Raw genomic sequence first — 26747 nt, 5'->3', positions numbered from 1 at the left:
ACCCTCTGATCCACGCTGCCTGGTACGTGGATCGGGGGTTGGCCCTAGAGCTGTGCAGCCGCAGTAGCGGTTATGCGGACTGCGCAGCCGTGGTCAGCTCCAGCGGCCATCTTTATGCAGGCTGCAGATACCGACCTGGACCGTGGGGTCGCAGCCTTTCGGGGGGCTATTGAGCAGAGGGGACCAGGTGGAACGGCACGGAGGGCGTGGACGGCGTCCTCCTTGCCTTACAAAGTCATGCAGGTAGTTAACTTTTTTTACGTTTTGGGAGCAGATTTTGGCCTCGGAAGTCCTTTAAGGTGGCAAATTACACCAAGCTTTGATTTTTTTAGTAGGAGGTCTTTTTGGTCCCTTTTATTCCCCTATACATTCCAAGTGGTTTGGGTCACCCTGAGCTGCTTGGTTACTCTGTTGTACTGGTCCAAGCCCTATCTCATACAGCTGTATCAATCCCTGCCATGTACTGATGAGGAACAAAAGTCTGAAATAGGCTGTTTACATGTGGATTTGATATGACTGTGTAAAATTTAAAGCTATATGCTTGCTATACACCAGTGGTTCTGGATGCTTGCTTGGCTTACTAAGGGGAAAAAGAAATTATTTGCATATTTAGTAGCAGTGCATTGTGGGTGACCACAAATGTTCACTTATAGCTGAATAATTGCATATTTCTTTCTGTTTTAGAAAGGCAAATTACACTAAGCTTTGCTTTTTTTAGTAGGAAGTCTTTTTGGTCCCTTTTATCCCCCTATACATTACGAGTGGTTTGGGTCACCCTGAGCTGCTTGGTTACTCTGTTGTATTGGCACAAGCCCTAGCTCATACAACCGTATCAATCCCTGCCATGTACTGATGAGGACCAAAAGTCTGAAACAGGCTGTTTACATGTGGGTTTGCTATGACTGTGTAAAATGTAAAGCTATATGCTTGCTATACACCAGCAGCTCTGGATGCTTGCTTGGCTTACCAAGGGGGGAAAGGGGTAATTTTCATATTTAGTAGCAGTGCATTGTCATTGTGGGTAACCACAAATGTTCACTTATAGCTGAATTATTGCAGATTTCCTTCTTTTTTAAAAAGTCAAATTACACCAATACAGTGTGCGGCATTGCAGGAAGTGACGACAGTGGAACGCATGATGGAATACGGTAGAGGTGAGTCATCCCCGCCCGCTGCCTCTTACTAATAGTGGAGGCTTCTGCTGAGCTTAAGCAGGAGGGGGAGCGCACATGGGGGACCCAGGTGATGGGGGGTTCCTGCTGAGCTTAAGCTGGAGGGGGAGTGCACATGGGGGACCAAGGTGAGGGGGGGGAGTGCACATGGGGGACCCAGGTGAGGGGGGGGGGGGTTCCTGCTGAGCTTAAGCTGGAGGTAGAGCACACATGGGGGACCCAGTTGAGGGGGGGGTCCAACCCCCCTCCCCACCGTTGTGCCCAATATCCCCTTCTTGCCCTTTACCCTCTTATGCGGCGTATGCTACGCCGCGGGTCAGCTAGTATAAAATATTTTACATTTATTGGAGAAACCCCTCCCTTCCTTTCATGTTGCCGGGACAGAATCTGGCAGACTGGTGGAGTAGATGGTGTCCGGCAATGGAGGAATTGCTAATGGCTGCCACCTGTATAAGCTTAGTTATTAAAAGAGAAGGGTGAAAAGCATGCACTGAAATGCTCATAGGCTTGAAGGAGTGTTTATTTATCTTTGTATGTGTCAGAGTGGTGCAACTAAATATTTTGAATTAAAAAAATGTTTGGTTTGGGTCCGCTTTAAGCTGGGAGGTGATTGGGGGAGCGTCAGCAGCCAGCTCAGAGGCCCAGGAGGGAAATGTGGCTGCAACAAAGGGCCACTAATGACGCTTTTTGGTCGGGTGTGTCTCTTGGGGGCCCCCAGGCTAATTTTTCCCTAGGGCCCAATTGTTACTTGAACGGACCCTGATACCAGAGTCTCTTTAAAGCTGGCAATTAATGGTCCAATTTCTAGCGAAAAATCGTTCGAGCGATCAGAAATTCTGATCGGATCGGATTTAAATAATCTCAGTTGATGGGCACAATCGATAATGAACGATTATATAAAAAAATCGTCCGATTGAATTTTCGTTCAACCAAACTTTGGATTTTCTTGTTGGTCGTGATAGATTGGATAGATGATTGGTTAGTTGATGGTGTAGTGAATGATTTTTCGTCTGATCAGAATTTCTGATTGCTCGATAGATTTTTCGCTAGAAATTGGACCGTTAATGTCCACCTTTAGTCTAGATACACTCCTGACTGTGACTACTAGGCTCTGGAGGGAGGGCACACTGACATGTAAGAGAAGGTGCTGAATGGCAGTATGTTCAATCCCACAACTAGGGTATTTATAAGGTGTTTATATAGTGTGAAGAATTGCTCAAGAGAAAGATTTTTGTTTGTCAGCTATACATAAGTACAGTAAATAGATAGAAAACACATACTTAGTTGACCTAATTAGGCACAGGAATCCTGGTTATTAGCATATTCATATTGATTATTTTCCATTGCTGCAGACATCTATCCAATGTGTCAGGACTGCCACCTTGTGGACAAACAATATTACTGTATTTTCACAGATTTGTTTTCTCTCCTTTTGAAATCCTCCTTGCCATTTTTATAGTGTCAGGTTTGTTAAAGGGAACCTTAACTGAGAGGGATATGGATATTTCCTTATAAACAATACCAGTTGCCTGGCAGCCCTGCTGATCCGTTTGGCTGCAGTAGTGGCTGAATCACACACCTGAAACAAGCATGCAGCTAATGCAGTCTGACTTCAGTCAGATCACCTGATCTGCATGCTTGTTGAAGGGCTGTGGCTAAAAGTAACAGAGACACAGGGTCAGCAGGAGAGTCAGACAACCGGTATAATTTTAAAAGGAAAAATCCATATCCCCCTCAGTTTAGGTTCCCCTAGTAATATGACTGCCGCCATAGGTACCTATGTTAATAGCCACGATTACTATTACAGATAGAAAGGGATAAATACATCTTTACTTCTTTAATGCAAGCAATTCAAGGTCGGCTGGCACACCAGTTCAAAGTTCCAAGCAGTTTTATTGTATGCACAACATGACAATTGTTTCGGGCCACGGAGAGTCCCCTTCATCAGATAAAGTGCAGACATACTGTCTGCACTTTATCTGATGAAGGGGACCCTCCGTGGCCCCAAAAACAATTGTCATGTTGTGCATACAATAAAACTGCTTGGAACTTTGAACTGGTGTGCCAGCCGACCTTGAATTGCTTGTATTGGACTGATGCCGCTTCTGCATCAAGGCTGAGCACCCGACTACAGAAACACGGCAAGATGTGCCTATCCAAAACCTGACATTGTACTTCTTTACTGCAGTTACATTTGTTTTTCAAACTAGAAAAATTGAACTCAAAACAGTTATCAATTTTGATATTTGCATGAATCCCCCTTATTAGCCTTGTAGAGTTTCCACCTCATCATATTAAAAAGAAGCACCTATGAGCTACACAGCTTTCGCAGATGACCTTTTTCACCAAGAAACATTGCAAAAAATTAAAGTGTACCTGAGATGATTAAAAAGGACAAAATGTATACATACCTGGGGCTTCCTCCAGCCCTCTTCAGCTAAATCGCTCCCTCGACGTCCTCCTCCGTTGCCTCATACCTCCGCAATCCTCCCGGTAACTTTGACCAGTTGACACAGGCACTGCAAGGACGTGCACGCTCCCCCGTTGCGCTCCTGCAGTAGAACTGCACAGGCAGATAATGGTCCTGGGGACGGGAGCGCAGTGGGGCATGCGCAAGTGCCAGGCTGCACATGCGCACAGGGCCGGATTTACCATAAGGCACTGAAGGCACGTGCCTACAGGCGCTTAATGATGGAAAGGTGGCTCACTCTCCTCCCAGAGCGCCTCCCTCCCTCCTTCCCTATGCAGAGTCCTAATGAGAGTATAAATAAGAGGTTACTCATCCAGCTCTCGACATTTCACTGATGAGATCTCCCTTCAGTCAGGGGCACCTCTAGCTACTTAATACTGAGTTTCCTCTAGTTACCCATTACTTGGTGGCACCTCAAGCTACTTAATACTGAGGGTACTTCTGGCTACCTAATACTAAGGGGAACCTGTATCTACCTATAAGGGCAAGGTAAAGGAGAAGTGACAGTGGGGCCAGCCAGCACACTTGTGGTGCGGTTTTGGGGGGGCTTGTAGGTTCATGGAGGACAATGTGTAGGGTGCCAGGACATCTGTGTCTATAGTCTCCTGAGAGGTAAATCCAGGCCTGCATGCGCAGCAAGCCTCAATTCCTGAAGTTACCTGGAGCCATAACAGTGGATGGAGGAGGCAGAGGATGGCAGCAAGGGATGGATCAGGGGAAAGGGGGCTGAAGGAAGCCCCAGGGATGTATGATTTTTTTTCCTTTTTAATCATCTTAGGTTTCCTTTTAGCACTTCATCACCTCCAGCAGATTTTCCATCACTAGTCCAATCCAATCCTAGTCCATGTCTTCATCACATCATGGCTGGACTACTGCAATGTTCTCTCTACAGGCCATCCAAACAACGACCTGCACTGCCTGCAATTAGTACAGAATGCCGCTGCAAGGCTGTTAACAAGCCAACTTCCCCATTGCCACATAACACCAATAGAGATGTCGACGAACGGTTCAGGAACCGTTCGCCGGCGAACATCTCACCCTGTACTACTTCTGGGTCACTATGACCCGGAGTAGTATGGCTGCGCTGGGCTGGCGGTGTGCGTCCTTGATCGCGCGCCTGTTGCCGGGCACTTTCTGGTCATGTGCGTGACGTCATGAGTGACGTCACACTCATGCACAGAGAGTGGCCGGCAACAGGCGCGCGATCAAAGACGCGCACCGCCGGCCCAGCGCAGCCGTACTACTCCGGGTCATAGCGACCCGGAAGTAGTAGTGGCCCATAGGGGTTTGCCGGCGAACGGTTTGCCTACATCCCTAAACACCAATCCTTTGCTCACTCCATTGGCTACAAATAAAATGTAGAATTCTGTTTAAGATTGGCTTATTGACATTCAAATCCTTGCAAAACCTGGGCCCTGGACACCTGAAGGACTTGTTGCAACTGTGTCACCCCACCACAGTCTTAGATCAAAAGGCTCTAATAACTTGGTCACTCCCAGAGTCCACCTCAAAACCTTTGGAAACAGAGCCTTCTGTCATGCTGCCCCTACACTTTCGAACTCCCTGACACACCCAATCAGGACATTTCCATCATTGGAAGAATTCAAACTGAAAAGTTCAAACTGAAATGCCACCTGTTTAGTCTGGCATTCATCGTGAACACCTCTGTAACACAGACCAGCCTGCAACCCTGTTGATCTGAGATATATCTATGCACTTTAAGTCCTATGTGAGAAAAGCGCTCTACAAATGTTATTGTATTGAATTATTGCATTGCATTGATCAAAGAGCTAATAGAAGGGACATAAGCAATTAGGTGTACCCCACATTGATTTTCATTATAAGACTGTAAGCACAAACAAGTACATATGTAATTAAATGATTTATTAACTCATTAGGTGCTGCTAGTAGTATAATCTTTGCTGTGCCTGTGGCAGCTAAGCATAACACAGCATAGATTTTACTCCATTGGCTACAGCACAACCCACACCATTGCATGTGCGCACTGCCACTAAACTCAGATATCTAATGACAGCTGAGTTCCGTTTGCAGGTCAGGAGACAATTGCATTGCCTCCTGACCGCATGATCACTTTGAGCCAATCCCGGTGTTCACAAAGGGATGGATGGAAAAAAGACTTTGGCTCTTCAGTCCCCAAACAGTTATACACTGTAAACACTAACCCTAACAGGAAACATTAAAACAACCATAGCAACTGTGATGGCCCAATAACCTGTATACCAGTGCCAGTGTAAACAGATACATGTAGACAGCTTCAAAATCCTAGAGTTTATCATCTGACTAAAGGTACACGCACAATGCAATATGATGATCCAATGATAAAATAATGGCAATTTGAATTTCACAATTTATTTTATGGGTTGTTGTTTTTTTCCAATAAAAGAAAATTGGGAGTGGTGGATTATTCTGATCAATTTTCTATGAAAATTGAATGGTATCGAGTAAACTGTCAATTTAGAGACTCAAACAATTTTTTCAAAGTTTCAAATTTTTTTTTTCAAAATTGGTAAAAATAGGACACGTTTGTGATAAATTGGTCAGCTTTTTGAAATGTTACAATCATTTAGAAAAAAAATGATTGTTATCCTTGAGTTAAAAAGAAATTTAAAAAAGTTGTATGGTGTGTGGCCAACTTTAGAAAATTTGCTATCCCAATGCAATGTGCACTGCATGGAAATTCTTCACAGCTAGTTCCACAGTTGTGTATAGATGGCTGCAATATCAATCTGATACACTAGATGGCAGTGGTGTCAGACCTCCTGCAGATTAGTGATGGGCGAACACCTGGATGTTCGGGTTCGGGAAAGTTCGCCGAACATGGCCGAGATGTTCGGCATGTTCGGGCCGAACCCCGAACTTCCCGAACATCCCTATTTTGGGGGCCCTATGGGGTCGCAGGCATAAGGGGGGAGCATGCCCCGATCGCGGGGGGGGTCGGAAATTCCCCCCACCCCCTCCGCTAGCGCTCCCCCCTCTGCCCGCTTCCCCATTCAAAAGTTTCAAGAAGTACCTGTATAGCGGATGGCCTGGCAGTGGGCGGCACTGTGGAGTGAGGAGGAGGAGGAGTCCGGAGAGTGACGAGTTGAGGGAGGCCGGGCAGCGGGCGTGAGGTCAGCGAAAGGGCGGAACTTCCGCCCTTTCTCTGACCTCACGCCCGCTGCCCGGCCTCCCTCAACTCGTCACTCTCCGGACTCCTCCTCCTCCTCACTCCACAGTGCCGCCCACTGCCAGGCCATCCGCTATACAGGTACTTCTTGAAACTTTTGAATGGGGAAGCGGGCAGAGGGGGGAGCGCTAGCGGAGGGGGTGGGGGGAATTTCCGACCCCCCCCGCGATCGGGGCATGCTCCCCCCTTATGCCTGCGACCCCATAGGGGGGCCGTATTGCGGCCTGTTCGGCCGAACAGGGCCCTGTTCGCCCGAACAGGGGCCCTGTTCGGCCCTGTTCGGGGGCATACAGAAGTTCGGGGCGAACCCGAACTTAAAAGGCCGAACACCATGAGGTGTTCGGCCGAACTCGAACATCACCCGAACAGGGTGATGTTCTGCAGAACCCGAACAGTGGCGAACACTGTTCGCCCAACACTACTGCAGATATGTGTAGTTAATTCGCTGTATCTACTGGACAAATTGTTGGTTGTCACAGGCAGATGCTAATCAACAAGGAAATCATGCAAGTTGCCTTTCAACAGCTTGTGAGTGCAAAATAGATCCAACAGAAAAATATGGCATGATCTCAGGTATTCAGGGTCTTCTGTGGGTGGCCCCTCCCAGTCTGTTGATGAGCATTTCTCACAGGCTAGATCCACAGTTAGGCTGGTTTCACAGTGGGACGTTACAGGTGCACGTTAGTGCAGCCTGTAACGCACCCCACCGCACAGCAATGAAAAATCAATGGGCTGTTCACAGTGCCCACGTTGCGTTACTTAGTAACGCTGCGCCATTAGACAACGTACCTCATGCAGTACTTTGTAAGCGGCAGAGCCGCGTTAGACTGCTTGCACATGCTCAGTGATGTTGGGGAGGAGCGGAGAGCGGCCAGGCACATGGCTAATTAATATTCACTGCACTCAGTGACGTGCAGTGTTTACTTCCTGGAGCGGCCGCTCTGTGTGGCGATTGGCCGGCTGGACCACGTGATGCCGCATGCATCCAAGAGTGCGCATCATGGCATCACGGACGCCAGAGTGAGCTGCACAACGCGGCTCACTCTGACGTCCAAAGCAGGGAGCACCAGACGTTGTGTTAGGGGCACGTTATGCGACCATAATGTCCCCTAAAACGCAACGTCCTGGTGTGAAACCAGCCTAAAGGAAAAGTGCATGCATACTTGCTTCAGCACAGGTAAATGGGCTGATAAGCAACATAGATTTCTTTTCATTCCGATATGCATATTCATGATTTGTCCTCAGTGGTCTGCCGTATCTGATTTACAGATGTTTACTATAAATTATTATCCTTAGTAGAGAAGGTTGTCAGTACTTAAATGGAATATTTATCCTAAGTTGAGTTATTATTATTAACTAGCGACCTTAGCCCGTTTAGAAATGGGCTAGGTCTGTCAGTAATCCGCCGTGAGCGCACACGCCATGCACACGCCCGCCACACACGTGCACACACGACTATTATTGCCTATTATTAGGTAGGATTACATACATTCTTTGGATTACATGCATTCTTATATACACTTTTGTCTCTATTATTATGTACCCCATGTTAGTTTCTTTCTTTGTACAGCGCCACAAAATATGTTGGCGCTTTATAAATCAATAATAATAATATATACCTATTTATTGTTCTAGGCATTTTGTATTGACCTGAAGAAGCGGGCCATGACCCATGAAATGCGTTGTCAGATTGTTCTTTGAATTAATTTTTTTCCAGTTGAACTGGTGTCTATATAATCTGGAGAGGAAAGTGATTACCTCTCACTTTTTTATTTATATTTTTTAAAAGAAACCCTAAACTAGATAACAGTTGTTCTGGAAAATCTATCATACTGCAGGAGAGCGACCATCCAGTATCTGGCAGGTCCAAGAGTACCGAGCAGGGGCGGTTAATTACCCACAGACTTATATGGCAGTTGCAGGAACTGCAACCCACCTTAGTGAGTATATATGGATATACTTTTATCCTCCTTATACCTGACGTTACTACACCATTGGACACCAGGTCTCTCCCTGCGTACATTTGAATACGGCGCTGGTAGACTTGGGCGCAGGATCCAGCTGTTAAATGGCTGGTCCTGCTTCTGCACAAGTCCGGGGCGTTTTAATTACTATTCCCCCTCCAGGCCGACATGGATAGTGGGGGAATGAAATAATTCGGCTTCCAGCGATTGCTGGAGGCCGAATTATTGTGTTTTTTAAACAACTTCGGCTCCGTCTTCTGACGGAGCCGACCTTCCTCACTGAGCGCCGCTATAGACTGATTCCTATTACAGTCTATGGCGGCGCTGGCTGCGCCCAAAGCTAGCAGCGCTGAAAAGCACTGCTCCGCTCTCCCTACTTCTTACCTAAGTATTCTTGGTCCCTATAAGAATAATCGATAAATAAAACCCTACTTATAATAAAGAGGAACTTTACTGTAGCTAAAATAACAAAAGTAATATATATATATATATATATATATATATATATATATATATATATATACATCTATATATATAATAGAGTTAAGGCTCATACACACATCAGACTATGGTCTTTGGAAAATGAAAGATCACAGACCAATCTTACCACCCTTCATGTAGTATGAGAGCCATACTCTACACAGTCTTTTCTATGGAGCTGAACTCCACATCAGAAAAAAATCTTTGCAAGATGCTGCACACACAGATGCTGTACAGACACAAAAGATCAGTATCTGCAAAAGATCTGTTCCTGACAAAAATCCATTCCTGCAAGTTGCAATGATAGTCTATGAGATCTGCAGATCATCATACACACATGATTTAACTGACATTCATCTGCAGATCAAGCAATCATCCGCAGATCTGAAATCCATCCTGGTGGATCTGATCTGCAGATGAATGTCAGTAAAATCATGTGTGTATGATGATCTGCAGATCTCATAGACTATCATTGCAATTTGCAGGAATGGATTTTTGGCAGGAACAGATCTTTTGCAGATACTGATCTTTTGTGTCTGTACAGCATCTGTGTGTGCAGCATCTTGCAAATATTTCTGTCTGATGGGGAGATCATCTCCATAGAATAGACTGTGTAGAGTATGGCTCTCATACTACATGAAGGGTGGTAAGATTGGTTGTGATCTTTCATTTTCCAAAGACCATAGTCTGATGTGTGTATGTGGCCTAAGTGCCTCAACCTTCGAGCAAGAAGAAGAAGTACTTTGCATGAGAAAATGTATGCGTGCTCAATCACCAAGTTTTAGGCTTCTTTTCCACGGACTGTTGAGCTGTGTGCTCAGCAAGCAGTTACCAGGCAGCAGCAAGCAGTTACCAGGCAGCAGCAAGCAGTTACCAGGCAGCAGCAAGCAGTTACCAGGCAGCAGCAAGCAGTTACCAGGCAGCAGCAAGCAGTTACCAGGCAGCAGCGAGCAGATACCAGGCAGCAACAAGCAGTTTCCAGGCAGCAACAAGCAGTTTCCAGGCAGCAGCAAGCTGTTACCAGGCAGTAGTGAGCAGTTGTAAGAGTTTGAGAGGCATGTTACTGCCTATCAACTGTCCGTGGAAAAGAGGCCTACCCTAGCAAGTCTGGCTTTGCAAATCTGGCCTAATTGGCTATTCATGAGGCAATGCTTATGCAAATATGCATTTGCTTTTGCATGCCAAACTATGCAGGGTCAAAAAACCAATACTGCAAAGCGGTCGCCCTGCTACATGCCAGTGATGAGCGAAAATGCAAAAATTTGTTTCGATAAATTTTTACCGAATTTTCGCCTAATTTCGTTTTGACAGGCAAATTTTCCATCTAATTTTTTCACGTTAATTTTCGCCTAAAGCCAGTCATTTTCGCATTACTTGCGTATGATTGTGGACATTTTCCACATAAGGGCATTAGCGCCCGCATTCAGAGAAGTTTCTTGCGCATTATTGCGGGCATTTTTCCGTATAAACGTCCGCATAGATTGAATTTCCATGCGGATTATTGTGGACATTTTTCCGCATAAGGGCATAAGCATCCGCATACAATGAATTTTCGATGCTGGTCGAAAACGCAAATATTTCTGAAGATTTTCGTGAAAATTCGCCAAAAAACGAAAACGGGATTTTCGAGGCGAAAATTCGCAAGCAACACTGCTACATGCTACATTAGCACTATCCAGGAGCGCCACGGGGAGGATTCCCAATGCCCCCCTTTTATACAACCGGGGGGACCACAGGGTCCCAGGCTCTCTCACTGCCTGGGAACCACAGCGACACCCCGGAGGGGGAGGCGCAGGCGACCCCCCCCAAGCGTGGCCAGCGTCGGGGAGAGCCGTCCACACCCACCTCCCAATATTAAAAACAGGCACTTACCTTAACGTCCATTGCGTTCTGCTACATGCGCATTAACTTGGGGGCACCACATGAGAAAGGAGTGAAGCATGGGTCACCCTGAGCTTTAGAGCTCAGGGCTGGCTCACATACAGCACTCCAGAGGGGGGGGGGGGGGGAGGACAGGTGCAGACAACTCACTCCAGGGCTCACACCACCGGAGCAAGCCATCCACCACCTGCCTCCAAAGGATACAAACTGCAAAAAATGCTTTCCATGAGAAAATTAATGCGCATGTAGCAGAACGCAATGGACGTTAAGGTAAGTGCCTGTTTTTAATATTGGGAGGTGGGTGCAGACGGCTCTCCCTGGCGCTGGCCACGCTTGGGGGGGGGTCGCCTGCGGCACCTAGCCTCCCCCTCCGGGGTGCCGCTGTGGTTCCCGCGGTCCCTCCGGTTGTATAAAAAGGGGGCATTGGGAATCCTCCCTGTGGCGCTCCTGGATAGTGCTAATGTAGCATGTAGCAGTGTTGCTTGCGAATTTTCGCCTAAGTCATTTTCGCATCGAAAATCCTGTTTTCGTTTTTTGGCGAATTTTCACGAAAATCTTCAGAAATATTTGTGTTTTCGACCAGCATCGAAAATTCATTGTATGCGGATGCTTATGCCCTTATGCGGAAAAATGTCCACAATAATCCGCATGGAAATATAGACTATGAATGTATTTTGTAGGTACTGATCTTTTGCAGGAACGGATCTTTTGCAGATAATGATCTTTTGAATGTGTACAGCAACTTTGTGTGCAGCATCTTGCAAAGATTTCTATCTAATGGGGAGTGCAGCTCAATAGAATAGACTGTGTAGGTGTGGCTCTGATACTACATGGAAGGGGGTAAAATTGGTCTGTGATCTTTCATTTTTCCAAAGACTTTTATCTGATGTGTGTACCCACCTTTATTCTTCTTGCTTCAAGGTTGAGGCACGTACTCTATTAGATAGATAGAAGATGCGGCGTATGCTACGACGCGGGACGGCTAGTATTATATATTTTTATATTGATTTATAAAGCAGTTAGTGTTTGCCCTTTGTAGAATCTTTCCTCTCCCTGATTTACATTCTGAAATATATTACAGGCGATGACATCTTAAAGGTGGGTACACACGTCAGATAAAAGTCTTTGGAAAATGAAAGATCACAGACCAATTTTACCCCCTTTCATGTAGTATGAGAGCCATACTCTACTCAGTCTATTCTATGGAGCTGAACTCCCCATCAGATAAAACTCTTTGCAAGATGCTGCACACAAAGACCGCTGTACACATGCAACAGATCAGTATCTGCAAAAGATCAGTTCCTGCAAAAGATCCATTCCTGCGAAACGCATTCATAGGGTATCATTCATAAAGCATTTCCGCATGCGGAAATGCTTAACACCGGTGACTTTCCCGACCACTCAGCATAAGCCCCATTCATAAAGGCTCTTTCCGCATGAAAAAGTGACAGAGCGATACATTTCCGCCTTGTGCGGAGTTTTTCTAGATTAATCTAGAAAAAGTAACAAACACATCCATTCATAAAGATTAGAGCAAGCGGTATCCGGAAGGAAAATACCGCTTGCTCGACAGTAGCGATAGGCGGGCGGAATACATATAAATGAATGGGAGGGACCTCCCAAGCAGCATCAGACAGAGCAGCGCAGGGAGGGAATCGGGCAGCTTTTAAGTTTCCGCATGCCTACCGCCACGCTACCGCCAGCTTCCTCCAGAAAACCTCCGCACTTCTTCCGCAACAGGCAGACTTCTTTATGAATGGCCACCCAGAAGTCTTAATTACCGGTTGCGGAGAAGAACGGTGTTTTCCCGCACTACCGACAGCCTGTTTATGAATGATACCCATAGTCTATGATATCTGCAGACCTCATACACACCTTGTTTAACGGACAATTATCTGTAGATCAGATCCACCAGGTTGGATCTTCAGATCGGCAGATAATTGGCTGATCTGCAGATGAATGTCCATTAAACAAGGTGTGTATGGGATCTGCAGATTTCATAGAATATTAATGCATTTTGCAGGAATGGATCTTTTGCAGGAACAGATCTTTTGCAGATACTGAACTGTTGCGTGTGTACAGCATCTTTGTGTGCAGCATCTTGCAAAGAGTTTTATCTGATGGGGAGTTCAGCTCCATAGAATAGACTGTGTAGAGTATGGCTCTCATACTACATGAAAGGGGGTAAAATTGGTCTGTGATCTTTCATTTTCCAAAGACTTTTATCTGACGTGTGTACGCACCTTTAGTCCTGTCAGGTGCAGCTTTGTAGAATGTTTGTTTGTTTCTGAGAATTCCAAAGCCAGTGAAAATAATGTGTGGTCTCCCAGAACGCTCTGGGAGGAAAATTCCACATAGCTAAACAGCTTAGGCTAAACACTACTGGGAAGGTGGGGCTACATACCAATATGCAGCAATATATAAATATAGGAAGTGTTTCTGATGTTGAAATCAGGAAAATGAACATAAAACTGGTATCCTGAATAATGTATTGCATATTACTATGTGTCACTACAGGGCCTCTTTTACGTAGCAAAAAAGTTTGGATCACAAAAGGCATTCATCCACTGATGCCTGATACAACCCAAGCGGTGGCAGAGAACCAATCAGCGTCGTTTGACTGTCTGCAGCGGGCTGGGAACACACTGTTGTGCATTTGTAATATAATAAATAACTGCTGTGTCTCACTGCTTATAAACCAACTCCTATTTTTTTTTACTAATAAGCAATGCTTGGTGAAAATTGCCTTCTTAACCTTCCTGGCGGTAAGCCCGAACTGAGTTCGGGCTATGCCGCCGGAAGGCACCGCTCAGGCCCCGCTGGGCCGATTTGCATAATTTTTTTTTTTGCTGCACGCAGCTAGCACTTTGCTAGCTGCGTGCAGTGCCCGATCGCCGCCGCTACCCGCCGATCCGCCGCTATCCGTCGCGCCGCAGCCGCCCCCCCCCCCCCAGACCCCGTGCGCTGCCTGGCCAATCAGTGCCAGGCAGCTCTATGGGGTGGATCGGAATCCCCTTTGACGTCACGACGTCGGTGACGTCATCCCGCCCCGTCGCCATGGCGACGGGGGGAAGCCCTCCGGGAGATCCCGTTCTTTGAACGGGATCTCCGGATCTCCGATCGCCGGCGGCGATCGGAGGGGCTGGGGGGATGCCGCTGAGCAGCGGCTATTATGTAGCGAGACTTTGTCTCGCTACATGAAAAAAAAAAAATTTAAAAAAAAGATTTGCTGCCCCCTGGCGATTTTTTTGCAAACCGCCAGGAGGGTTAAAACAGAAGGAAATTTGCAATCATTCAGCTATAAGTGAACATTTGTGGTTACCCACAATGCACCACTACTGAATATGCAAATTATCTCTTTTCGCCCCTGTAAGCCAGGCTAACATCCAGAACCGCTGGTGTATAGCAAGCCTATAGCTATAAATATTACACAGCCACATCAACCCCACATGTAGACAGCCTGTTTCGGGCTTTTGGCCCTCATCAGTACATGGCAGGGATTGATACGGCTGCATGAAATAGGGCTTGGACCAGTACAGCAGAGTAACCAAGCAGCTCGGGTGACCCAAACCACTAGGGACTTGAATCACAAAACGGTGCTAACTGTTAGCACGGGCGTGCTAAACAGTTAGCACGTGACGTGCCGCTCACGGACTTTTGCAAGCGCAAAACACCGCGATCACAGACATTTGCGCATGATAACGCAGACTTTTGCACGCGCAAATTTCCACGATCGCGGGGCTAACTGTTTAGTACACCCGCGCAACAGTTAGCACTGTTTTGTGAATCAAGCCCTAGGAATGTATAGGAAATGCTTTCCTTATTTGATGTCATCAAGACAGCCACTAGAGAGCACAATAACCTTACAGTTAACAAGAGCAAATATGGTTCATGACATTACAGGTGAAACTTGAAAAATCTGAATATCGTGCAAAAGTCCATTTATTTCAGTATTTCAACGTAAAAGGTGAAACTAATATATGGAAAAGGAACCCTTTGCATGTGATTTGGATTAATTAGCTGATGAGAGTCTGACACTTTGAGCTAGAATATTGAACATTCTCACAATATTCGAATGGTGTGAGATTTTGATTTTGGGGTTTCATAATCATCAAAATATAACAAAGAAAGGCTTGAAATACCTCACTTTGCATGTGATGAGTCCATTCCATATATTAGTTTCACCTTTTATGTTGAATTACTGAAATAAATTAACTTTTGCATGATATTCTAATTTTTTGAGTTTCACCTTTATGTACAGTGCCGGAATTCTGGAAAGATCACATAGGCCCAGGTGTTGGGCAGATGCAGCCCAAGGAGGTGCCTGAACATGAAAGAGGGGCTGCTACATATGAAAGAGGCGGCTGACAATGGGGAGCAACACATGAGAAAGGGAAACTGATGCCCAAGGGAGCTGTTCATGAAGTGGAGGGGCTGCATACCTGGATGATATACATGGAAGAGGGGGCTGCACATGGAATGGGAGGGGCGCTGCTGCACGAGAAGGGGGAGCCACAACATACTTTACCTAGGGGCACAAAAATGATAAACCCGGTCTTGACTTTGTATAGCAGCATGATTGCTTATACAGAAGTTGTAGGTGGACTCCATCTAGTGCTTCTCATCCTCCCTCTTCTCCATTCACAGAGCGGAGCAGCTGTTTGACAGGAGGCCGAGCAGTGTACCTGCGCGGTGCTTGTTCCTAAACTGCCACTATCACTGGTTCACACTTTGGGCTCGATTCTCAAAAGGGTGATAACTGCTATCACAGCAGTTATCACGTGCTCTGCCACTCACAATGTTTATCACGCGAACAACAGCGTTAGTTCATGTGATAAGAGAAAGTTATCGTGTGATCATGTGCGCTCTTCACGTGAAACGTGCACGTGATTGCGCGATAACCTTCGCTTATCTCGTGAACTAACACTGTTCGTGTGATAAGCAATGCGAGCGGCAGAGCGCGTGATAACCGCTGTGATAGCAGTTATCATGCTTTCGAGAATCGAGCCCATTCTGCGCAAAATGCAAATCACAATCGTCCAGTGATTGTGATTGCGATTCTACAGCAATAAATTTCACAATTTTGCTGCGATTTGCATTTTGGGATTGCCATTTAAGAGAAAGAGAATCACATTGCGATCGCCGGCAAAATGCTGCATGCAGCCCGTTTGTGATTTATGCAAATCACAAATGATGTAGTGAAAATGGTCACATAGGGATACATTAGTCACCGCGCTTTGCTGATCGCCACCCCAGTGTGAACCAACCCTAACAATCATATCAGGAAACAATAATGTAAACTCTGTACATGGCTTAAATCAAGCCCAGGGTGTCTCAGTGTAGTTGTATTATGTAGTGAGTATGATTTGCTAAGGCCACTTTCACATTAGACAACGCGTGCAGGAGCCGGTTCCTGCACGCGTTGAATAGGCTGCGTCGGAAATCGGTGATGCGACGCTGAGTAGCGGCGGTAGTGATTAATTAACCCAATGGGAAAACGACAATTCCTAACGATAAAATGCTCCCAGGTGCGTCAAACCGCAACGCAATGAAACAATGAAACAGTCTATGGACTTTCCTTTTACCTTGGTTAACGCAAAGTATAGACTTTGCGTTAAAACGCTGAAAAAGGGCTCTGGTGTGAAAGAGACCTAAGGCTTTCTTGCAGGACCACCAACTATGAACACGACTGACCATGTCTAACAGAAATGTTTTGCAAATATTTAAGTGTGTTTTTGTTTTTTTTAATAATTATTATTATTTTTAAATACTTTAATCTTACTAATATTATAAATGCAAAAGTTTGGCTGTTTGGATGTTGTGTTTCTCAATCACTCATTCTTATGCTGTTAATGGCAGGGCTCTCTAATTTTGCAAAGTTGGTCACTGGGTGACTGCAATTAATATTCAGAAAAGTGGGTGGAGCTTAAAAAAGACAAAAATTCCCCTACGGATTTTCAAGTGGAATATTTAATTGCTGCCATTCTTGCACGCCTCAAACCTGGTACAGTACAGTTGGTGATTGGGTGACTGGGGTTCAAATTCAGAAAAGGGGGTGTAGCCACAAACAGCCCATCAGATTTGTTTCATTTCAATGCAAATTATTGATGCCAAAGACAGCAAAGCTCACAAACTATGTCAGTGAGTAATTGTGTGTTAGGAGTTGAAAAATTGGATGGAGCCAACACCAGCCAAATACAACCAACAAACACCAGCCAAATACAACCAACACTAGCCAAATACATACCCGGGCAATGCCGGGCCACCAGCTAGATATTAAATAAAACTATCATATAATTTCCCCCTTAGTTGTAAGCCTGGTTTCTGTGACGGAACATGCTTAGGGCTCACATGCAGCGTTTCTTTGCCAGCATCTTGTGTTTTGAAAACACTACACCATTCAATTAAATGAGAATCACTGTAAAATTGCGACAAAAATTTCCTGATATTCTACTATTAAAGTGGAAAAAAGCAATACAGTATAATCTCATAGGGACAAGGAAAAGTGATATACTATATCGGAAGTTTACTATAGCAGAATTGATCAGAAATGATCCAGCATTCTCTGATGCAAAGGACTAACTCTGTCCTCCCACTGGAGGTACAGTACAAGCACTTGCACATTTTGGTGGACTACAAGGTTAAGTATACCTTAGGGCTGCATAGCCAGGCTGGACAAATTGCTGGTACAGTATCTAGTGCTCCTTAAAAAATGCAGCCATCACTGAATAGAGGCAGCCACTGGCTTCCTGTGAGTGGCTCCAATACCTTGGTGGGGGACTTGCAGCATGTGTTCTGCAAACCTTTCTGCTCACACTTGAGCCAATCATGAAGCCTCTCTTCAAAAGGCAGCAAGTCATAATAAGCCATTTGCATCTGTAATGTGAATGGCTTCAATACCTCCCCGGGCGGGACTTAGCACTCTCCTCTCCACTCTCCTTAGTTTTGCAGCAAGTAGGCCCGCTCTGATCTGCACTACAAGTGAAAGTAGCCTGTACTGCACTTTACACGCTACCAGGAGCGTCATCACTAACAAGGGAAGAGATATCCGGGAGTGCATACAATCCTGTGGGAGGACTGTGACGATAACTTTTATCAGTGATTGCAAAGTGGAAGTGGAAACACTGCATCCTCTTTTGTTTACATTCACATTATTCCTCATTTCCCCAGGCTGCTTATTTGTACAGTACTGTACATCCAATGCCGGTGCCATTCTTCTTGTCTTACAAATGTTATCAGGCATCAACTCACTTCCAACCAGCCTGAAGAGAGCAGCAGACCATGGGCTTCACACTGGCATATGATGCATGCACCGCCCACTGTTTACTATATCCAGAGTCAGCATCCTGTAAGGGCCAAAAGACATGTTTACTATAACAGAAGTTTTATTATATCAGGGGTTACTATAACAGGTGTTGCTTCCATAGACTTATAATGGAGATTGGCCGGGACCTGGAGAGGTAGTTTACTATACCCAAATGTTTACTGTATCAGAGTTTGTTATAATAAGATTATACTGTTGTTAAATATGGGTATGAAATACCTATATTTTGCTACAGCTAAACCTAAGCCTATTCTCACACTGAACTCTCCCAACACCGATGCCCAAAATTACATCTGCCCCACCCCAACACCTAACGTCGCCCCAAGATCTTTCCAGCATGCTTGATACATACATTTAACTGATTTTGACCTGAAATTGGTTCAATCGTTTATCAAACATGCTCGCTTTCCTTGATATGTACCGTGGGGTTGTCATGAAAAGTTATTTCCTTGTGTTACACAATGACAATAAAGTGCTCGAATCTTGATTGATTCAGGAAGTGTGACTGATTATCATTTACACAGATACATTGTCGAGCCCACACCGTTCAGAGCATATAACAGCTAAAAAGCCTCTTTTGCTTTCGCTTATTGGCTTAATGATTCATTAGGTACAAAAGACTGAGGAGTACAAGCAGTTTCATTATGAGCAACGCTCCCCCAAAATGTCTTTCGTCTTTACTTCAGAGGTGTCGTTTCCCCACAGCATTTACATATACCCTAAAAGGGACAGGCCTTCTCAATTACTCTAATCAAGAGGCGCTTATAGGAAACCTGTAGTTTAACACTGAGACTCATAGGCAAGTTCAGGGGGTGGGGTTACTGTTGCCCAGAATCCCCCCTAAGTTACAGTGTCTGGGGACAGGCACAAGTGGAGACACCATAATATCTGCAGATATCCTGTAGCTCACAGCACCATGCTGATGCCTGCACTATGTGCTGCTCCGCCCCCTTTCTTTCCCGGCTACAGTTGACTTTGGATGTAGCAGTAGTGTGTGTACAGAGCATGGAGCAGCTCTGGGGAACTTAAAGGACCACTATCGCGAAAACAATTAGCAGTTAAAATCTGTCAGAACCGACAGGTTTTGGGCCATTCCATCTCCTCATGGGGGATTCTCAGGGTTTTCTTTGTTTTCAACAGCATTTCCTGAACAGCAGTTGCAAAGTCTAACTGACAAAATAGCGTGCAAGTGAGTAGGGAGGCTGGCTGGTATCTTACTGTTTTGGCAGTTAAACTGCTGTTCAGGAAATGCTGTTGAAAACAAAGAAAACCCTGAGAATCCTCCATCAGGAGATGGACTGGCCCAAAACCTGTCGGTTCTGTCATATTTTAACTGCCTACTTTTTTTTCGCGATAGTAGCCCTTTAATAGAGTCAGGTATGAGCACAGCCCTGTGCCCCTGCTGTGTGAATGCTGCATTTTCCCCTTCATTACCAATCTCAGCTGTCCTCATTATTATCTGTATCCAAACTGCTCCTGATCGATCCCGTTGTCGATCGAGAGCAGATCGGACATATTGGAAAAAATTGTCAGATCCTGTCAGTCAGACAGGAAATTGTGTATACCCAGCATGATGTCCTACCATATTATTATACTGTATTGTGCGTGACTGAGGGAGACCGTTCAGGAATCCCCCCTCTTGAAAATCTGACTGGCATTTTTATTCCTTTGCTAGTTTATCATAATTATCAGGAATAAAGTCAGCTCTTCAGACCATTATGTTTTGAAACACTTAAAGGGCCACCATCTTCGCGTCTATGCGGACTGCACAGCCGCGGCAAGCTCCGGCGGCCATTTTACTTGAGGCATGAGAGCCCGACCCGGGCTGTGGGGTCGGGAGCTGGCCCGGGGGGCGATTAAACAGCAGGGAAGTAAATGGATGGCGTCCTCCGTGGATTCAAAATTGAAGCAAGTACAGAACTTTTTTTTTTTCACCTCGTATGTCCTTTAAGCAAGATGGGAGTTAATGAAAGTGAAAGCAGAAGAAGTTAGGAAACCACAAGAAATTTGGCAAGAAGCCTGGTCCTTTACATCAACCAAAATGTTTTGTCAGCAGGAAAATTGTGATCTGGAAATACCCTGTTTTGTTTTCTCATCCATGAAAGTAGCTTTTTTATGTTAACCACCTGAGCGGTCTGGACGAGCTCAGCTCGTCCAACACCGCCGGAGGTCGCCGCTCAGGCCCTGCTGGGCCGATTTTAATCAAATAAAAAGCAGCACACGCAGCCGGCACTTTGCCAGCCGCGTGTGCTGCCTGATCGCCGCCGCTCTGCGGCGATTCGCCGCGAGCAGCGGCGAAAGAGGGCCCCCCTAGCCGCCTGAGCCCTGCGCAGCCGGAACAAAAAGTTCCGGCCAGCGCTAAGGGCTGGATCGGAGGCGGCTGACGTCAGGACGTCGGCTGACGTCGATGACGTCACTCCGCTCGTCGCTATGGCGACGATATAAGCAAAACAAGGAAGGCCGCTCATTGCGGCCTTCCTTGTTTATTCTGGGCGCCGGAGGCGATCGGAAGATCGCCTCCGGAGCGCCCTCTAGTGGGCTTTCATGCAGCCAACTTTCAGTTGGCTGCATGAAATAGTTTTTTTTTTATTTGAAAAAAACCCTCCCGCAGCCACCCTGGCGATTTAATCAGAACGCCAGGGTGGTTAATAAAGCCCAAAGCTTTGAGTCATGGCAAATAATTAGCATAGATGGTCAGTGAGATGCAAATAATTGCTTGCCTGCAAATTTCACGCAAACTGTGCACAGCTTACAAATGGCCAGAGCTGCGTGGAGGAGGCTCCCCCAGACAAAGCAGGTTATTTCAGTGTGCTGCCGTGCGCCGAAGCTGAGGGCCATTATAGCAGCAATGCTATGATGTGCACCCCAAGCTGCCAGGGCCCGAATTACATCTCCCTCCGAGTTTTTGAGGTGCGACAACTCAGAGGGGCAATAGTATTTAAAGAGAATCTGTACTGTCCGATTTGTACAATAAAAAACATACCAATCATGTCACTGTGATCTCCTGGATTCCTCTTTGCTGTTTCTGCCACTCCCCGCCGCAATCCTGGCTTTTAATCGCCAGTTTTAGGCAGTGTTTACAAACAAAAAACAACGCTTGTAAGATAGACAGAGGAGGGCCCCTAATGGGTCCCTCTAGTCCAGGGGCCCCAGTGCGGTTGCAACCTCTGCATCCCCTATTTCTATGCCACGAGGTCAGCGAATATATATATCTTCAAATAACTATTAGGCAGATGGGTCCCACCCTAAAAATGCAGAGCTTGGTCACTTGATGACACTTGATGACGGGCGACTTCAGGCCGAACGGGGCCACCAGCAGGACCGGGAGAGGAGCCAGGAGGATGCTGGGGGACCTCGCTGTCTATGGGGGGTTGGTGGAAGCCCCAAGTAAGTCCAAATTGCAGTTTTAGCCTGAGCCCAGTGTCCCTTTAAAGGTGCGGGGCTGGCCAAGCATGTCTCCAGACCTAAACCCTATTGAGCATCTGTGGGACATCCTCAAACAGAAGGCGAAGTGTAACGGTTGGGTGCCGCAACTCAGACGTCTGATTATTTGGTGATCTGCAGAATCACCAACAATGCAGACGCTATACCTGATTATGTGTGATCTGCAGAATCACCAATAATACCAGTATAGCTTCAAGGATGATCTGAGTGTAGTGCTTGGTGCAACCATAACTTTAATAGTTAGCAAGGCCTCACCAGAGGGGCTGGTAAGGCACTATCAGTACACCGACTGTACAACTATGAACAGACCTTCCCAGAGGACTGGAGAAGGTATCAACAGAGAGAATACAGAGATAGACTGACTAGTCCTTCCCAGAGGAGCTGGCAAGGAATTAGTTAATCAGGTAGCCAGAAAAGCTACGCTAGACCTTTCCAGTGGAGCTGGAAAGGTAATACAAGTGACTCGGATAGTTTTGGCTAAACCTTCCAGAGGAGCTGGGAAGGTGCTATCAGTCACTAAGCAATACCTCACCAGTGGAGCTCGTGAGAATAATGAATAAATAACGAGTGCTCATCAGTGGAGCTGATGAGCCTCAGAAGCCAATCAGGCTAGGCCCCTTCAGAGGTGCTGGCTGGCACTAGCTAAAACTAATAAAGGCTAGGCCCCTTCAGAGGTGCTGGCTGGCACTAGCTACAAGGCACTGCTAAATATGGCCAGACCTCCGGGGGTTCTGGGAACGTACTAACAGATACGGTAACTGTATAGTTTGGCTAGACCTTCCCAGAGAAGCTGGCAAGGTGCTATCAGTTACAGAAACTATAATAGAGACCTGTAACTAATAGTTTGGCGAGACCTCACCAGAGGGGCTGGTGAGGTCCTATCAGTACGTACAAGAGTACAAGCCCCAGCAAGCTGGAGATGCAGATACTGTGGAGATAGAATCTCCCGAGGAGCGAGTGATTCAAACTGTACTGCAGCCTAGTGATCACCTGAGGAGCAGGTGATTAAGAGTGTACTGCAGCCTAGTGGACACCTTAGGAGCAGGTATTACAAACAATACTGCAACTAATGGTCACCTGAGGAGCAGGCGATTAAGACAATACTGCAGGCTAGTGAACACCTGAGGAGCAGGTGATTCTATACTAAGAATCCCTCACCAGAGGCTAGGCCCCCTGGCGAGGACAGAGTGGTCAGACAGGCAAAGGTTCAGCAACTTTAAGGCAGATAGGCGGAAGTACAGAATCAGTAAGCGAGATCAGAGTCAGAGTATAGCCAGAGTCATACACAGATATCAATAACAATTACAATATAACAGAATCCTAGTCTAGGTGTGAAGTCCTTGGTTTCAACACCTGGGATCTAGTCTAAGGTCTGAGTGCTAACACGTTAGTATTCACGACAGCAGACAGCGCCAGACTGAAGCCCGGAGGATTAAGAAGCAAAGGAGACCTCACTGGCACGCCCCCTGCAGTCAGCCAATCCGGGACGCTGTGAGGCTCCTCTGATGTCAGCTGACCAGCAGGTCAGCTGACGAGCCTCCTCCTAGCATAAAGGTCCTGTCTGTGCACACGCTCGCGCGACACAGCGACCTTATGGGAACAAGACAGCCCCGTCCCCGGCGTCCTAGACGCCGGAGGGACGGGCAGGGGCACGGAGTCAGCCGCGGCGGCGGTGCAGTCTGCCGCGGCTGTACTCATTACACGGAGGAGTGCAAGGTCTTCACCATCCACCAGCTTCATCATGGAAGAGTGCAAGGGGATACCAGTGGCAACCTGGAAAGCTCCAGTAGTGAACTCCATCCTCCAGAGAGTTAAGGTAGTGCTGGGAAATAATGGTGGACACACAACATACAGTGTTGCACTTCAGGCAGAATTTTGACATTCTTCACTTAGGGATGTACGCTTTTTTTTTTTGTTCCCTGCGAATTGGACAATAATGGATGTGTTTTAAGTTATTTTATTGGAACAGCAAATTTAGACTTTTACAGTGTAGCTGTACAGTGACAAAGTGTCATATCTTCTCTTCAGTACTTTCCCATGTAAAAACACAATAAAATATTATGAAAAAATATAAGGGGTGCACTCACTTTCTGAGAGACTGTAGACTGGGGGACACATCTAGCTACCTATACTGGTGGGGCCACGTTTGGCTCAGTAATACTGTGGGCTCCTCTGGCTAACTACACTGGGGGTCACATCTGGTTAGCTATACGGGGCGAGCTGAATCCTCACAATCTTGGGCAGCAGGTGGTTAGCAACCTTGCCATGCAGCGCTGGGTCCCCGGTTTGAATCCCAGCCAGGGCTCTATCTACACAGAGATTGTAAGTTCTCCCTGTATCTGACCAAAACTGAAAAACACAGCTTATATACACTGACATACAGAGGAGAAACATTCGTCAGCAAACATAAATGTAATTAGATGCCTTAACCGTTACTGAGGAGGCTTTCCCAGGCATCCTATCTAAATTGATAAGATCAATAGAATCCTCAACATGACATAAAGCAGACTCTGGTGATGGGGAGACATCGTAAATTCCGAATTCAAATGGTAACTGGCCTGGTTACATGCACCATTAATTCTAAGCTTAAGAGAATTGTGGCATTTAAAGCCAGCATCTGAAAGCAAATAAAATGAATAGTGACAGTGAATTCCATCTTAAACAGCATATGGCACAAAAATGAATGAAAAGATAGAAAAATTAAAATTAAAAGAATTGTGGCATTTAAAACCCATCGTACCAGCACAAGAAGTTAGAGTCCTTGTTTAAGCCATCTTCTACAGTTTTGAACCAATGTATAAACTTAGTTTCTTGTGTTAGTCTCATGTTTCCCGATTTGAAGCCACCCATTAATACAGTGACGCGAAAATCGCTTAAACTGTGTCCTGGTAAACAAAAGTGTGTTGGTATTGGGAGATCAGTATATTTTGTAATATCCTTTTTCCTGCTGTTAATAGTGGATCTGTGGTGTGTCATGCGATCACGCAGTAGTTGACTTGTTTCTCCCACATAAATTCCTTTGGGGCATTTTGCACACATGATTACGTATACCACATTAGATGAGTCGCAGGAAAAGGTGCCTTGTACTTTGTATTCCTGTTGTGTACCTGGTATTATCCTGTCAGTGGAATGGATGTGTTTACAGGTCCCACACGTTTTCCCTCGGCAGGGGAATGTTCCATTCTGTTCTTGCCTATTTAAGGCACTCCTCACTATCATCTGCTTAAGATTGGGTGGCTGTCGGAACACTAGGAGGGGAGGTTCAGGGAATATCTTTTTCAGTCTCTGATCCCTGTGTAGAACAGGATGAAGTTCTTTTGCAATCTTTCTTAAGATTTCCAGGCGTGGGTTGTAGGTTACTACCAGTGGGACACGGCTCTCTTCCTGACTCTGCTTGTACTCCAGGAGCTGAGTCCTAGGGATGTTGTTAGCTTTCTTGATTTGGGTCTCAGCCATTAGAGGATTGTATCCCTGTTTTATGAAATTCTTCTTCAGGTAATCCAGGTGTTTGTCTTTGTCATCCTTGTCAGAACAGATCCGATTGCATCTTATTGCCTGGCTGTAAATTATGGAATTCTTTATATGTTTGGGGTGGAAACTGTCATACCTGAGGTATGTGGTACATGGATGTTTGTAAGCTGTTCTCTCTGATGTATATGGTGGTGTCAAGAAAGTTAATCTCCCTGTGAGAGTAGCTCAATTTCAGTTTGATTGTGGGATGGAAGGCATTGAAGTTCCTGTGAAATTGGATAAGATGCTCCTCAATTGCAGACCAGATGATCAAGATGTCGTCAATAAAACGGAAGTAGGCCATGGGTTTTATATGACAAGTATTCAGGTATTCTTCTTCAATCTTTGCCATGAAGAGATTTGCGTACTGCGGTGCAAACCGTGAGCCCATTGCCACTCCCATTTGCTGTAAATAGAGGTCCTCCCCAAAAGTGAAATAATTGTGGGTGAGAACGAATCTCATTAGTCCAGCAATTGAGTTTATAGGTGTGCCCAAACCTTGAAGATATTTGCGACAGGCCGCAATACCATCATTGTGAGGAATGTTGGTGTACAGAGACTCTACATCCATAGTGGCAAGAATAGTGCCTCCAGGCACTGGGCCAATGGCTGCCAGTTGGTTCAGGAGGTGTGTAGTATCCTGTATGTAGCTGGGTCTTTTACAGACTAGAGGCTTCAAAATGTTTTCCAACCACCCTGAGATATTCTCTGTGAGAGTTCCATTCCCTGAGATTATGGGCCTGCCTGGGTTCCCCTCTTTGTGGACTTTGGGAAGCATGTAAAAGCAGGTGGTTCTCGGCTTTTCCGGGATAAGAGTCTGTACATGAAGCTTGGTGTTTATGGACAATTTTTTTTACCATCCTATTGAGTGCCATCCTGTACCTTTTTGTTGGGTCCTCCTGTAATTTGGCATAGTGCATGGTGTTAGACAACTGTCTTTGTGCCTCCTGGATATAGTCACTGGTGTTCATGATGACTATGGCACCCCCTTTATCCGCTGGTTTAATAATAATGTCCTTATTCTCCTTAAGGGATGTGATAGCTTGTTGCTCTTGCAATGTTATGTTATGAGCCAGTGTTTTTCCTTTATTCAGAACCCTGTCAGTGATTTGGCGTCTAAATTTGTTGATGTATTTGTCCAGGGTAGGATTTTTTCCAGCTACAGGAGTCCATCCGCGTTTTTTTGTGGATCTGGTGTGTGTTGGCTCATTATCAGTAATGTTGCAAGATTCCTTGTCATAGTAGTGTTCCTTTATAAGTCGAAAGCTCACTGTTATAAGTCGAAAGCTCACTGTTTATCCATCTCTAAGTTAGC

General features: G+C 45.8%; 1 protein-coding gene across 1 annotated transcript in view; it reads right to left on the bottom strand.

Annotated features, from left to right (window-relative positions):
• LOC137522192 (C-X-C chemokine receptor type 3-2-like) overlaps positions 1-25736 on the bottom strand; it is a 71948-nt gene extending 46212 nt beyond the window's left edge. The window contains exon 1 of the mRNA XM_068242222.1: positions 25530-25736. Coding sequence (XP_068098323.1) covers positions 25530-25736 — 207 coding nt within the window. The remainder of the gene's footprint in view (positions 1-25529) is intronic.
• Positions 25737-26747: the final 1011 nt, after the last annotated feature.

This window comes from Hyperolius riggenbachi, chromosome 6 (genome assembly GCF_040937935.1).
Source record: "Hyperolius riggenbachi isolate aHypRig1 chromosome 6, aHypRig1.pri, whole genome shotgun sequence".
In the NCBI taxonomy this organism is placed as follows: domain Eukaryota; kingdom Metazoa; phylum Chordata; class Amphibia; order Anura; family Hyperoliidae; genus Hyperolius; species Hyperolius riggenbachi.
The sequence above is the reverse complement of the archived record's forward strand: the minus strand, read 5'-3'. Positions and strand labels throughout refer to the sequence as shown.